The following is a 14879-nucleotide window of genomic DNA, read 5'->3' as shown; positions in this document are numbered from 1 at the left end:
CTTCTAGTGTTTAGAAGGGTCCTTGTTTGTCACGTGGAGAAGGGGAGGAGACTCTAAGCTACTCTGAACAGCAGAGGGATGGAGCTGATACGCTTTCTGCTGGAGCTTGAGTGCTCCCGGCTAGGGGGTACGTGTACCTCATCTGCTTCCTCTTCAGGGACAGGGGAGAGGAAGCTCACGTGGGCTCCTCTCCCACACCACGGAATCCTTAACAAAACACTTCTTGCCCATCTGGAAGAGATCTCTGTTGTTACTGCGGGAGAGCTGGGCATAGTATGAGGTGCAGGTCTGTGTCCCAGTTCTGCCATGTTCTTTCCTACCAAGGGTGAGGTCTCCTTTAGGTCTCAGTTTCTCTGCCCCTAAAATGGAGTGGCTCTGGAAATGGAGAGATGCTCATTTCTGCAGAGACTCCTACCTCAGTAAGTGGTGAAATGAAAAGCGGTGTGGACAGGAAGGGTCTGCGGCCTGGGGCTCACACTCACAGTGAGGCTCCGAGGTGGGGACGCCCCTTGCCCGCTCTGGGGTATCAGGACGCCTTCCAAAGTCAGCTTTCCTTCCGACTCTACAGAAGGCCCACCCCAAGCCCAGCGCTGTTCCCAAGGCCTGACAGCTTCAGACCTTGGGGAGAAGAGGAAGGAAGGAGGAAGAAGGGATAGAGGGATTGCAGAATCGGGGCTGGAGAGGAGGGAGAAGCACTTTTTTTTTTTTTAAACCTGCGGTGCCGGCCTCTCCCCTGTTTGCTCTGAGATACCAGTCTCGCTCCTGCCCAGCCCGGGCGGCTGCCCTTGGGTGCTCCCTTCCCTGCCCGACACCCAGACCGACCTTGACCGCCCACCTGGCAGGAGCAGGACAGGACGGCTGGACGCGGCCATGGCCGAGCTCCCGGGGCCCTTTCTCTGCGGGGCCCTGCTAGGCTTCCTGTGCCTGAGTGGTGAGGAGGGGCCGGGCGGGACCACGGCGAGAGCTGGGGGGCATAGGCCTGGCTTCCCCGGCTCCTCGGACCCACTCTGTCCCCGCCAGGCCAGATGAGGCTGCCGTGGGCGGCAGGGGCCCTAAGGCGCCTGAGGTGAGGCCGGAGAGGGGGTGTCCAAGGCCCGGAGGGCGTAGGAGAGAGACCCCCAAGCCGGCGAGCGAGTTGGGCCTCTCCGCGGCACAGGCCTGAACCACTCCACCGCAGGGCTAGTGTTTTCCTTTCTCTGCTAAACACACACACCCTCTTACCTGGCCCGGTTCCGGCTCTTTTACCCACAAAGACCCGGCCCCTCCCGAAAACCTCAGGTTTTGGGAAGGGAGGGATTGGATTGAGGGGAGAGGGTTGTGCTCTGGGGAGGGAGCCCCCAGCTTCCAATATAGATGCCCGGGGGTGGGCCCGACCCTCCAGATCACTGGAATTTGGGTTCCCACCTCCCTCTGGTCCCCGGCCCCAGGGCTGGCCGTGGAGGTGAAGGTACCCACAGAGCCGCTGAGCACGCCCCTGGGGAAGACAGCCGAGCTGACCTGCACCTACAGCACGTCGGTGGGAGACAGCTTCGCCCTGGAGTGGAGCTTTGTGCAGCCTGGGAAGCCCATCTCTGAGTCCCATCCAGTGAGCTGAGAGCGACTGCATGAAGCTGGGTTGGCCTGGAGGGACAGGAGCCCAGGATGAGGGCATGGGGTCGGGAGGGGGCGTTTGGGGATCAGTATGCTTGGATGAAAAGGTAAGTGGGCTCTCCCTAGATCTTTTCAGAGCTGCAGTCTGCCTGACTCTATATCTTCCTTTCCTCTCCCATAGCTCCTATTTCCAACTCCCCTGCCTTAGTGTATCCATTGACACTAAGGTGTTGTGACTGATACCAAGATAATATGCTGCCTCTTCTGCCTCTCTCTTTGAGAGAGAGAGAGAGACCAATGGATCAGGTTCCTTTAGCACCTGAAAGGGGGTGGTGTTTGGGGACAGAGAGACCTTTGAAGTTCCAGCTTAAGGGTATCAGCCTCCCTGGCTGATGTAAGTCAGGGGCCTCTTATACCCACTTTGATGAGGAAGGACTGTAGAGTTGATGCCAGGCAGAAACAGGCACATATGTGTGTCTTCTGCCTCTCCCCAGATCCTGTACTTCACCAATGGCCATCTGTATCCAACTGGTTCTAAGTCAAAGCGGGTCAGCCTGCTTCAGAACCCCCCCACAGTGGGGGTGGCCACACTGAAACTGACTGACGTCCACTCCTCAGATACTGGAACCTACCTCTGCCAAGTCAACAACCCACCAGATTTCTACACCAATGGGTTGGGGCTAATCAACCTTACTGTGCTGGGTAAGGCAGACTGGGGATCCACGAGCCACATACTCTTTCACATACTTGGGGGGTTTGCACTGGTCTTGCTAAATCTCTGGTTTCTGACTTTTAGCCCAAGCACACAACTGCACTGGGGGCCCCAAGTGAAAATACTCCCTTTCCAAGTCTTCTAATTCAGATGGTCATACTCCAACTCCACCCTCCACCGAGAGCATCTCCTCCATCAGAGCCTAATAACAGAGTGTGTGAGAGAAAGTCCTTCCCATACATGGGGATCTGAGCCTGCTCCCAGCAGCTCCATCATGGGGGAGGCTCTCATCGGTAGTTGGATTCTGTCCCTCCCAAGGTCAATGGCAGAGAAGGGGAGTGGCCACCAAAGGAACAAGGGCCCCTATTACTGAGCACCAACTTCGTGCTCAGAGCTTCTGTCTCACCCCAAACTAGAGCCTTTTCAGAGATGGGCAACCAGAAAAACTATCAAAGAGACTGGCAGTGTTTAGATGGAAAAGAGAAGGCCTCGGATGGGTGTATTACTGCTGGATTCAACTATCCAAAGGGCTGTCATGTGGAGGAGAGATTTTAATTTCTCTTTGTGGGCCCAAAGGGCAGGAACTGAAACCAATGGGTGGAGGTTATGTTAACACACATTTTGGCTCAACATGAAGAAGAATTTTCTCTAACAATCAGAATTTCCAATAGTGGAAATCCCTCAGTTCCTGGGGATGCAGTGGTGTGTGGACCCAAGAGGACCACTGTTTGATAGGGGTATTGAAGTAGAGAATGTAGCATCTAATGGAGTTGGGAGTGGGGCTGGAAGATTGCTGAGGAACTTTCTGTTTTGTTTTTTTTTTGCAGTTCCCCCCAGTAATCCCTTATGCAGTCAGAGTGGACAAACCTCTGTGGGAGGCTCTACTGCACTGAGATGCAGCTCTTCCGAGGGGGCTCCTAAGCCAGTGTACAACTGGGTGCGTCTTGGAACTTTTCCTACACCTTCTCCTGGCAGCATGGTTCAAGGTAAGGGCCCAGGGCATCAGGAAGAGGGTACTGGAGACCTGGGCAAATCTGGTCTCTAAATCCCACACACCCGTATTATCCGTTCCATGACTAGGGGTATGACACAAACCACTATACCTTTCCCTGTCTCTTCCTTGGCTTCCTGTATTGTTCCCTCCTGCCTGTCTTTCTGCAGTCTGTGGCTGCGTGATCCTGGGGGTATTTCTCAAGCTGAATATACTACCGATATCCTGGAAGAGAGTAGAGGGCAGGCAGCAATCTGATGATGACCACCCGTCTGCCTTGGGGAGATTTCTTTTAGGTTTCCTAAGGGTCATGGACCACTTCCAAACTTCCTAGAGAGGAAACTGAGGCAGAGTAGCACGGACTGGCTGGAATCTTTTAACCAGTTTCTTTGGAGGAGCCTTAGTTTCTTGGCTTCCTCTTCCTGGATCCAGTTCTCTCTCCAGCCCCAGCAAACTCCTTTATCAATCCAGAAATGAATGACCCACCCCCAGATCACCTTGCTGGTATGTGCTCTGCCTTCTAAGGCAAAGGTAAACAGTTTAGAAAAGCATTTGTGTCAGCTTAGAGCCACCCTACAGGATGCAGTTTCTAGCAATCAAGCCTTTTACCCCAAACCAGGAACCTGACATCAGCCAGTAAGCACCCCACCCCGACTCCATTGCCAGTTTCTGAATCCTTCATGAGTGTGCAGTCCGCCTCCTCCCAAAAAGGCAGCTATGTAGGGTGGAAAGAACAGGTAAGTTGTAGCAGCTTTGGAATTCCTCTCTGGGTCACCTCAGACACACTACTTCCTTCTTCTGAACCGGTTTCCTCCCCAGTGAAAAGAAATCAGTTGCTCCCTGACAGGATTGTTATAAGGATGACATGAAATGTGCTGTCCTCGTGGAGCTGCTCACTGAGTTGAATGAGTCGTGGAACACTTCCTCTTCATCCTCTAGATGAGGTGTCTGGCCAGCTCATTCTCACCAACCTCTCCCTGACCTCCTCGGGTACCTACCGCTGTGTGGCCACCAACCAGATGGGCAGTGCATCCTGTGAGCTGACCCTCTCTGTGACCGGTAGGGATGCTGGGTGGAGGCCAGGCCAGCAGCCTTGTGTTGGGGAAGCTGTCGGCTGGTGGGCCGAGGAAAGCCTGCAATTCTGAGGGTCCTGTATCTCCTTAGAACCCTCCCAAGGCCGAGTGGCCGGAGCTCTGATTGGGGTGCTCCTGGGCGTGCTGTTGCTGTCAGTTGCTGCGTTCTGCCTGGTCAGGTTCCAGAAAGAGAGGGGGAAGAAGCCCAAGGAGACATATGGGGGTAGTGACCTTCGGTGAGCAGGAGGGCTGGGGGGTGGCGCAAGGAGGGAGGAAAGGGCTTGAGTTAAAAGCGGGTGCCTGCAACCCTCAAACTCCGACATCATTCAGTGTGTTTAGGGGCAGGAGGTGTTGTTCAGCCGTGGAATTTGCTGGTGGCAGCAGTATAACCTGTGTATTTGAGGGTACAGGCAGGCGGTACAGGGTGGAGTGGCTGGTCCACAAGCTGTGGCAGGGAAGCTGTTTGCAGGACTGCCCTGCCCCTCCTCATATTTAATAAAGTTTACTTTTCTGTTCCGAAGGTATTTTCATATATTTTAACCACCTGGGAGTAGTAGTGGCTTGTAGATGCCAGGAAATGGATTTGTCCTGAGCAGTCAGCTGAGTTCAATTCTTCTGTGGAGGAAATCAGGAAAGGGGAGGGGAAACTGCCTCTGTCATCCACTTTAGCTGCCAGTCAGGGTCTAGGATAGGGATCAGAGCAACATTTCTCCAGGTGGAGTCCTCAGATTACCTGGACAGAAATCACCGGGAACTAGTTATACATTCAGATTCAGGCCACTTCTAGCCTTCCTATAGTTGTGCGTTGGGGAGTGATGAGGCCCAGAAATTTCATTTTAACCAAAGTTCCGCAGATGATTCTCAAGCACAGTGAAATTTAAGAGTCCCCAGGTTAGAGGACGGCCCTCCTCTGCAGGAGGCTTCTACTGTTCACTCAGAACTTGCCTATACCCATCAGGGATGATGCCATCGCTCCTGGGATCTCTGAGCACACTTGTATGAGGGCTGATTCTAGCAAGGGGTTCCTGGAAAGACCCTCGTCTGCCAGCACCGTGACGACCACCAAGTCCAAGCTCCCTATGGTTGTGTGACTTCTCCCGATCCCTGAGGGCGGTGAGGGGGAATATCAATAATTAAAGTCTGTGGGTACCATACTGTCTCCTTCTTCTTTCTGCCGGTATGGCGAATTCCTCTAGGCGGCTCAGAGTATTAACAGTAAGAGAAGGAATGGGCTTGAAGTCCGAGAAAAGGTAGGCAGGAAGTTTGGTTGGGTCAAAGGGGTAGGTTTCAACCTAGGTGCCTCTCCACTTCACCCCACCAGCCCCCGATTGTTGGTTTTTGGTTTGGCCCAAGGAGACTTGTTCAAGTTCCAAGCGGAGGCCTTGTGCACCCGAACTCCCTCCCCCTGGCACCCTCTGAACACTTGGACATTCCTCTTTATTGTTCACATTCCAACCCAGCACAGTCACATGCACACACGGAGATTAAAAACCTTTCGGCCACAGCCCCAGGAGCCCGGCGGGGGGGAGGGCGGGACCGACAGGGGCGGGGCGGGGCCGTGGAAGACTCCTCCTACCGAGCCTCCCAGGCGCTCGGCGTTTGCATAAACAAGAGAGCTGGAGAGGCTGCCCTCAACAGTGCGCTGGGGAAAGGGGAGGGAACGTGACAGGCAGGTGTGGGATAGGGACTTCTCTTCCGGTCAGAGCAAGGGGCGTCCGAAACCAAAAAAACCCTCTTCCCTTCATCTCGCCCCGGATCCAAAGTCTTGGGGCTAGGCTGGGGCGGGAGTGGCACGGAGATGTAGGGCGCCCCTTTTAGCTGCGCACAGAACGAAAGAACTCGTTTTTTCTTTAAGTGAGTGTGCTTGGGTGACGCTTAGGGCGCCCTCCGCAGTGCGCGCAGGAAAGCGCACTGAGGCTGCGGAGGCAGAGCTGCATGCTGGGTGCGGGAAGAGGTGGGCGAGAAGCAAAAGAAGGAAGATTGGGAGCGCATGGTTTAGGGTGGGGTGGGGTGGAGTGGAAGGGCAAATGGGGACCATACTAGACTGCAGAACTAACTAAAAGGGCACGGACTCAGCGACTCCGCGACGGAGCCTGCCTGGGTGAGGGAGTCTCTGGGACGCAGGGGGCTCCTGTAGCTGGCAGGTTGCTGGGCAGGAGGGGGTCACAAACACGGCAGGGAAGTCTCGTCGCTGCGAAGGGGACGCGGCATCCACCTCTCCTCGGGAACTGAGGAGAGAAAAGGTCTGAGAACCTGCCCTCTTCTGCTACTTCCTCTCCCCCCCACCCTTCCCCCTTTCAGTACCAGGATTCTTTGGGCGGTGAGTGCCAGAGGGCCCCAGTCACCCAGAACCCCCACCCCGAGTCAAAGCGCTGAAATGAGCCCCGCGGCAGGTACGTGTGCGCGCCGCGATGTATTTCTGCCCCTTGGCCGGGCTTGTGCAGCCAAATGGGGTGGCTGCGCATGTCTTGGTCCAGGTATGTCCCCGTCGCAGCCTCGGGCGTCTGGATGTATCAGAAAACCCGCAGGGGCAGGGTGCATTTTCCCCGGCTGGGAGGGGTGAGGGCGGGCAGAGGGAAGGGCTGGGGATTCGATCCTTTTCTCCCACTCACGGGTCCCACCCCGCCGCCTAGGGGCCGTGTTCATTACCTTTGAAAATGCTCAGTTCTTCTTCGGTCCAGGGCGGGGCAGAAGGGAGGATGCAGAGGGAGAAACAGGTGAGCTCCTGGAATCCGCGCAACCTTCAGCCTCTTCCCACCCACCCACCTCCCATCTCGGATTTCTATCCCCCAACCCTTAGCTCCCTCCACGCCCCCTGCACCTCCAACCCGCCCTTATTCTCCCCCTGCTCCTGGGGAGGGCTGGGGAAGGGCAGCTGTCAGCCAGCCGCGCGCCGCCCGCCTCACCTGGCCTAGTCTCCGCTGGGGCCGCCGCCCGCGCCTCCCCGGGCCACCCCAGCTCCGCCAGGCCCCCCAGGGCCCGGGCCCTTCCGGCCGCGCTCTCCGCTCTTTATCTTCTTCCGCGCCATGTGGCCCCGAAAACTCGCCTGGATTTTGGCGGCGGCCGCGTTGGCGCCGGGATCGTCCAGCGGGATGTCTAGAATGTCGTCGTCCGGCTTGGAGCAGGCGTTCTCCTGGGGGCGAAGCAGGAGGGTTCTTGTGGGGTCACTGGGTCTTGATCCGCGGGAGTGGGGTAGGAATAGAGCCCTGAGGGACAGGGACTATGGCGACGCGGGGGTGGGAGGTACAGAGAGGGGTGTCGAGCCTGGAGCAGGGCTATGGCAGGGACACTCACTGAGGCATGGGCAGCGACAGGCGAAGAAGGTTCAGGGCCAGGTGGACAGTCATGTCTCAATTCAGGAAAGAGAAGTGCGGGCAGGACTGGGTGCGGGAGAGCCAGGCCCATCACCAGCACCGAGTTAGGGGTCTGCAGAGCTGATTGGCGGGTGGGTTTGGAGGGGCAAGGAAAACAGCAGCAGGCACTCCTGGAGTGGCCGCCTGTCCCCCTGCTCTCAGAGGGTACCTCCAGCTCAGAAGGACCCAGTCTGAGTCCAGGGTTTTCCGTGGAGAGGATGGAGAAGCCTCAGTCCGCCAGCCCTCTCCCCAGTAGAAATGCAGAAAGCTCACAGCTGGAATTAGGGAGAGGATGGGGATACTAGTCAGTGAGCCAGCCTCCCCCGACCTAAGGCTAGAGGCCCAGAGATTGTTTTTCCATTGACTCTTCATTTTCCACTGCCCAAGGATGAACTCAAACACAGGAGATAGGTGATGATTTGGATGAAGTGATAAAGAAAAGGCTTCACTCCAAGAAAAAAAAAAAAAAAAGAAAATGAAAAGACCTGCAGGAGCAAGAAGCCCTTTCCAGGGTGTGCTTATGAGGAAGAAGGGAATTATGGTGATAGCTACCACTTAAGCACTTACCTTGTTCCAGGTGCAATAACGGTGTTTTACAGGCATTATTTTATTTAGTCCCCCAAAATAAAGCTATTACATACCTTTTTATCATTACCCCTAATAAAACTAATGATTAGACTGTTTAAAAACCTACCTGGGTCATACGGACAGTTACCAGTGGACCCAAGATTCAAACCTTTGTATTTCAGAGTCCAGAATATATTTTTACCCCTACTTTGTAGGATAAGAAAATGCAGCCCAGTCAACCAGCCAAGGTCTACCATTTGCTATAGGTGTGTGGCCTTCGGCAAGTTATCTCATCTTTTCCTATCTCAGCTCCTTCCTCTAAAATATCAGGATAATGGTATCCACCTCTATGGGTCGTGGGGAAGAATAAACAGCATGATATGCATAAAGTCTCTTGCACAACCTAGCTGCTCAATAAATGGTAGCTTTTATGATTGTCTTAAAAATAACATTAAGTTAATGTGAAATAGTCATTTTTGCAGGCCAAAAGTGGTCATATAATAACAATTTCATATGGTTCAACCTAATAATAATCAGGCCCACCTCTATGCCCCAAACTAGGTTTCTGCTTCTCTGACAGCCTGCCCTGGCTGAAAGTAGAAGGCGTGAGGGGATTGATGGTATAGATTGCAGAGGAAAGGCTATGGAATGGAGAGGAATTCAGCCTCTGAGCCCTTTTGTTGCATTAACATTACTTGCAGTATTAGTGTGGGTCAGGATGGGGATGGTTACTATGAAGTTAGAAGAACATTTCTCCTTTGATCTGGCTCTCTGGCTTCTAGGAATTTGCCTCCTTCTTTTTTTTTTTTTTTTTTTCTTTTCATGAAGTCTTCCACTGCTTTGACTATCTTTTTCTTCTAGGACACGAGATGACCAAGGTTTCACATAATAATGGTAATTCAGTTCTGCACATTAGCTCTCCCTGCCATCATCCATCCGGTTCATAGAAGTGGACAGGATATGAGGAAGGCTTCAGTGATCACTGTCCTAGCCAGATTCTGCCCCAGGACCACAAGCTTAAACTCCAGATGCCCAAGCCCCGGCTTATAAATGGCTCCCCTCGCCATGTTTCCCAAGGTTAGCCTCATTTCCTGGGCTTCACATTCTTCAATTCGTGCTCAAGATGCCCACAATCGATTTAAACACAGTTAAAAGGAGTTACATTTTGGTAGAAGAGTCAAAAAAACAGAAAGAAAAAAGAGTTACAAAAAGGCAGGTATGGTTGTGGAAAGGCCAAACACAGGTCTAGGGTGCTCAGAAAATACTCCTTTGGAATGTTTTATTCTTAGAGCTCAAGTCTTTCTTGGGATATCCTCAGGGAACAGTGAGGCTTCTTCTCAAGAGGGTGACAACCATAAAAAAACATTCCTGACCTACCTTTCCTCCTTGGCCTCGCAGCTGTGGAGGAGTGGGAAGGTTGAGTGGAGGAAGGGATATCTGCCTCCAACCACGCTAGACCCGACCTGCTGTCACCGCCCGCCCCAGCTGGATCCAGAATGGAAACCTGGAATAGCAGGCAAAGCCACCCCCGACACTCCATGTTCCTCCCCAGAACCAGCTCCCTCTCCTACCAGCTGAATTTTCAGGACAGAGCTGCCAGGTGGCCAGTCCACAGGTGGAAGTGGAAGGAGATTGAAAGGACCTGGGAAGAGGTTCATTGGTCATGGTGCCTGGCTGGTGCCTTCCAAAGCCAAGGTTGCTGGTGTGTGCCTGAGAGTTCCATAGGAAGTAGGGACTTCGGGGAGGGAGGAGGAGGTGGAAGGTGCCCTGGTCAGCAAAGCGGGGGCCAAGCCTTCTAGTCCCAACTGGGCACATCACTTCATCTCTGAGAGTCTCATTTTCTTCAGCCACAACTAATGAATAAAGTCTCCTTCAGCTCCCAAATCCGAATAGCTTTAAGGATTTCCCCTGCTTGCTGCTTGTTATTATGTCAGGCCTTGTGCTAAACGCTTTGCATATATTACCTCATTTAATCCCCATTTTGGAAGTCAGGAAACAGCCTCTGAGACATTTTGTAACGTACTAAGGTCACTCAGTTGACAAATAGTGAAGTGATGGGATTCAGTAGCCTCTGCTGCTAGCCACTGCCTCAGGGCAGGTAATTATTTCTATGAATTCAGCAGGGCCAAGCCAACTAGACTAAGCAAAAGAAATGAGGATCCAAAAAAATTCATGCGCTTTTTCATGCGCGGTGAATGCAGGAAAAGTCATATATATATATGGCTATGTAAATCAGCAACTGCAATATTTGAATCAGCATGAATAAAAAACCATTCCTCTGTCTCTTAAAAAAATAGGCAGATCTCTTTTCTTCTTCCTCATTTCTATCTGAGCCTCTGTACCAAGGAGAAACGGGAATAAGACAGGACTAGATTCTTCCCAAACACCAGGTGATGCGGTCAGTGAGGAGAGCTCCAGAATCAAAAGATGAAGAAGGACCTGCCTCTAGCTCCCAAGAGGTATGCTGTTCTTCCCACACATCTCAGCTCTCTCCCAGCACTGAGTCCAGCCCTCCACAGAAAGGGAAGGAAAATGCCCACCCCCAGCCCTGCCCTTCCCCAACCCTCCACACATCACTCCTTCTTCTTCTTCCTGCCCTCCTGCACAGTCTGATAATGGTGCTCTCTCTTGCTCAGCCCTTTAGCCCTGCAGACCTAGGACAGGGCATGACTTGGGAAGGCTCCTGTGCACAGGGTGCACTGGAGGAGGTGCCCCGGGCCCTGGGCCACGGAGATAATTGTGTATCTGCTTCTCCTTTACCTTTTGGGTGGGTAGCCTCTCCTTTTTTAAGGGACACTGACTTCAACCATGTCTACTAATCCCTCAGTATGGCTCCCTGGGCACTCAAGAGCAACAGTTCCAGGCAGGGACCCCCACATCCTACTCTAATTACTACTGCAGACACAGAGGAGACCAATTCCATTCCTTCCCTGGCCTCTTGGATTCTTTGTTTACTCACCTCTTTCCAGTGACCACGTCTCCCACTTCCCCTTCCCCAGCAATACTCCCCTGTCATCCTCACCTCTCCCCTCCCCCCAGCTCATTTCCCAGAACCCACCATCCATTTATCTTCTCTACTTTATACAACACTGCTGGGAGGAAGGGCTCTTCCTCAGTGGAGCCCAGGAACCTCCATGAGGAGCCCATTTCTCCCTTCACAACCAAAAAATTGCTTCCTGTAGAATAACAAGCAGAGGGAAAAGGCTGGAAGGAGATATGTTATCGGGGTGTTCTCCAGGGGGTGGGACTGTAGGTGACTGACATGTTTGTTTTTCATACTTTTCTCTAGGTTTTACGTTTTCTATTATGAGCAGATTACTTTTATAATCAGTAAATATTTAGAGGAGAGGTTAAACCACAGCTCTTCGAAGAAGACAGGGCTATGTTTGAATCCTGCCTCCACAGTTAGGAGTCATGCTTCCTTGGAAAAATCTAACTTTCTAAACCTCAGTTGGCACATCTGTGAAATAATACCTACTTCACAGGGTTGTTGCTATGATTAAATATAAAGTGCTGGCTACAGGGCAGGCATTCACAAACTGCCAACTATTACTTAAACTAATAAGAGTTAAAATCGCAACCACCACCACTTGCCCCTAAGTGTTCTCTGCCTCTTGGTACCCAGACATGGGAAAGTCTCACCTATTATAGAACTGGGCTATCCTTTCCTTCCAAAGCCCACTCTTTTTTTCTTTACTAGGCCATAAGATGGCAAAGTCAGTAACCTCGTGTATCATTAGCTGGTTGACTGAATGACTGAAAATACAAGGACTTTGGAATAGTCTTTCTCCAAGTGCAGAGGCAAAAAATAAATCAGCAAACAAATAAATTTCATATACGTATGATCACTGTACTCTTCCAGTGAGGCAGGAGCCAGGGCCTATGCCAGGCGCTTTCATACCGAGTCACCTTAGCAGCAAACCCCTCGGGCGCTGGGCACTTGCAGTACCCAGGTTTCCGCGTGGGCGCTGACAAATTGCAGACACTTCCTTCCCTCGCCAGCAGGGCTCTCTCGCGGTCACTTCACCCAGCCCCTTCCGAGCGAGAAGGCCTTGGGGGCCGGGACAACCCCTCCCCAGAACCACACTGACTAGGCTCTTTGCAGCCAGCATCACTACCGAGCTAACCAATATGGACCAGCCTGCGCTGCACAGGGCGCTTAGGCGATCGTTGGAGGGTCCTGAGGATCAGCCTGTCCGCCCACCGACGGCGGCGCAGTGGGATGGGGAACGGGGTGGGGGCCGAAAGACGGGAGGAAGGAGTCGCTGCAGTGTCTCCAGGCGATGGTTTCCAGCGTCTCACTGGGGAGGAAGTTCCTCCTGTCATCCAACCCGCAGTTCCCCTCTTGCAGAGCCCTGCCGAGCTCCCAGTCCAGCCTAGGCTGTCTAGCGGATGGGCGCTCAGACGCCCCCGCGAGTTGAGGAGCATTTTTCCTAGGGCTTCCAAGTCGGGCGGGCGCCTTCCACCATCCACCACCCACGTCTCGGCAAGGACCCCTTTTCTTTCTGCTCCTAGGTCTTCCGCATCCACTTCCATCCCTCTCTCGCCCTCCAGGGCTTTCTCAGGCGCCTCTCGCAGCGGACCCCACCAAGTGCCCCTCCCCCGGGCCCTCTAACTTACGGTGCAGCAGTCCATGCTGGTGTCGGGGGTCCTCTGCGGGGACGAAGGCTGGCGCAGGGCGGGGGTGGGGTCTGTGTGGTGCCGGGTGGGGGCTCTGGGGCAGTCGGCCGCCAGCCGACCCGCGCCGAAACAGCAGCTCTGCTCTCGGGTCCGGTCTCCCGCGCTCGGCTCCGCTCGCGAATGTAACCTGAGCCCCGCGGCCGGGAAGCCAATCAGGAGCAGCCTCCGGCAGGGTGGGCGGGGAGAAGTGGAGGGAGGGCCACGCCCTCTCGCGGCTCTCTCCGCCGCGCTCCCGCTCCTGCCCCAGCCTCTCCGCCTACACGCTTGTATCCAAGCCTCCTCCACACTCCATCCTCCCGGGCGCAATCCCCTGGCTTGCTAGGCGGCAGACTGCCAGGCAGATGTACGCCGGAGTAGGCAGAAGGAGGCCCCCGACACCCCGAGCACAAACACCCACATCTGGGCACAGCACCTACTCCCGCTCAGAGAAAACCACGCACCCCTCACCCATCCCTCCATACTTCCACAACCTAGCAGGAGTCCCAAATATGGCTCCCTTTAACTTCACTCCCCCTCAGTCCGCAAAGAAAGGCTCCCTAACGGGCGGTAAAAAGGTCTCATCATCACTCCTGCTACAGACGGAGAAACCTGTTGGTACAACCTGGCGATGGGCATGCGTCCACACAAAAGCTCACAAGCCCCACATGTCCACATATGATTTTCCCAGGCCTTCTTCCAGCATACAGACACTGCAGATACAACCTGCAAAAATAACTACGCAGCCCTTCAGTTGCAGGTAAATGCGGACACCCTGTTGTGGGCGCCCGCGCGCTCACGCGCGCACACGGACAGTCACCCAACTCAAGCTGTCGGCATGACGTATCTATTATCGATCTGTCTACATGAGCTGCAACAAACAACATCATATATGCACAACACCTATTTTGTATGTATTTATATATGGGCACAGACTTGGAAGAAGTATCCTCCTCCCTTTCATACCAGACTCTGCCTAACCTTTTGATCTGCTGCCTCAGAATAAGACAAAAGCTGGCCATCCTCGCCCTTGCTCCTGAGAAGAAGAAAAATACCCTCAACCCAAGTGTAGAGAATTCGAAGTAATTGGCTCTTGGGTCCATGATGAGGCAGGATGTGGGCTTCGTGAGAGGCTGGGAAGGGGAGCTATGGAAAGAGCATCTGGGAGGGACAGACTGCCACTGTTGTGGTCGTCAGCCTCCCCCAACTCGGCAGGGTACAAAAGCTGGCAGTGTGGCTTGTTATGTGGGTAGGGTAGGCCTTCTCTGAGAAAACTAGAAAGTCTTTCTCAGCTAAGGTCCCAGAGAAGGGAAGGAGGAAAGGATGGCTCCTGCTGGGAGCAAAGGTGGGAAATGCCCTGTGGCTCTGGTTGGGACAGCAGATCCTGAGACAGCTCTGCTGTGCATCCCCAGTCCCTGGCCATGACCAGGGACCACGTGGCGGTGACATGCTTCCTTTCCACCTAGATGTTTGGGCCCGAGGCTCTGCTTGCCAAAGGAAAAATGAGTGGGAGAGAAATGCCTGAGTCCATTCAGGGTGGGGATAAGGTTAGCCAGTTTGGGGTCCCAGGCTGAGCTGGATGCTGGCCGGGATTCCAGGGCTTGGGGTGTAGGGGTGTCTCTCCCAGCATGTTTGGGACCCACCCACTTTTGTAACAAAAAATCTGTTCCCCAATCTGTCTCTGGCACATCTTTCATCTCCCCACCTCCTCCAAGTGGCCAGATGTCCTGGGAACTCAGGCCCTTGCCTAAATGACGCGCATATCTGTGGCCTTCTGTTGTGCCAATTCCTGCTGGACTTCAACTCCAGAATCCAGAGAGGAGAGGAAAGGGGGAAATTGGGGGACAGAGTGGATACCAGGCCTAGACTCCGTGCTTTTCTCTTCCCAAATTAGAGCTGAGGAATTCGGGATTTGGTGAGTTTGCAGTAAAGTCTCC

At 53.7% G+C, this 14879-nt stretch overlaps 2 protein-coding genes across 4 annotated transcripts; one reads left to right on the top strand and one right to left on the bottom strand.

Annotated features, from left to right (window-relative positions):
- Positions 1 to 6: 6 nt before the first annotated feature.
- On the top strand, positions 7 to 5518 carry VSIG2 (V-set and immunoglobulin domain containing 2). 2 transcript variants are annotated; one of them, XM_001140324.5, is made up of 7 exons: positions 7 to 931; positions 1428 to 1585; positions 2085 to 2292; positions 3130 to 3288; positions 4233 to 4352; positions 4458 to 4602; positions 5325 to 5518. In XM_001140324.5, the coding sequence occupies exons 1-7, from the start codon at positions 871 to 873 to the stop codon at positions 5455 to 5457; spliced, it is 984 nt and encodes a 327-aa protein (XP_001140324.1). In that variant the 5' UTR covers positions 7 to 870; the 3' UTR covers positions 5458 to 5518. The 2 variants fall into 2 exon arrangements, with proteins under 2 accessions (XP_001140324.1, XP_009422701.1); XM_009424426.4 differs by lacking the exon at positions 7 to 931 and having other exon boundaries at positions 1476 to 1697.
- A 264-nt stretch (positions 5519 to 5782) lies between these two features.
- On the bottom strand, positions 5783 to 13095 carry NRGN (neurogranin). 2 transcript variants are annotated; one of them, XM_009424428.4, is made up of 4 exons: positions 12907 to 13095; positions 7273 to 7499; positions 7016 to 7033; positions 5783 to 6594 (listed from the first exon to the last, which is right to left on the bottom strand). In XM_009424428.4, the coding sequence occupies exons 1-2, from the start codon at positions 12919 to 12921 to the stop codon at positions 7278 to 7280; spliced, it is 237 nt and encodes a 78-aa protein (XP_009422703.1). In that variant the 5' UTR covers positions 12922 to 13095; the 3' UTR covers positions 5783 to 6594; positions 7016 to 7033; positions 7273 to 7277. The 2 variants fall into 2 exon arrangements, with proteins under 2 accessions (XP_009422703.1, XP_009422702.1); XM_009424427.4 differs by having other exon boundaries at positions 7016 to 7036; positions 12907 to 13087.
- Between the last annotated feature and the right edge of the window lie 1784 nt (positions 13096 to 14879).

This window comes from Pan troglodytes, chromosome 9 (assembly GCF_028858775.2).
Source record: "Pan troglodytes isolate AG18354 chromosome 9, NHGRI_mPanTro3-v2.0_pri, whole genome shotgun sequence".
Classification (NCBI taxonomy): domain Eukaryota; kingdom Metazoa; phylum Chordata; class Mammalia; order Primates; family Hominidae; genus Pan; species Pan troglodytes.
Note: the sequence above shows the minus strand (reverse complement) of the source record. Positions and strands in the feature narration are given on the sequence as shown.

What these genes read in the sequence shown, in the direction of transcription:
- VSIG2 (XM_001140324.5), top strand. Translation starts at nt 871, where the DNA reads ATGGCCGAGCTCCCGGGGCCCTTTCTCTGCGGGGCCCTGCTAGGCTTC. An exon ending in CCATCTCTGAGTCCCATCCA is followed by an intron (nt 1,586 to 2,084) that starts GTGAGCTGAGAG and finishes GCCTCTCCCCAG; the next exon opens with ATCCTGTACTTCACCAATGG. An exon ending in TCCTGGCAGCATGGTTCAAG is followed by an intron (nt 3,289 to 4,232) that starts GTAAGGGCCCAG and finishes TTCATCCTCTAG; the next exon opens with ATGAGGTGTCTGGCCAGCTC.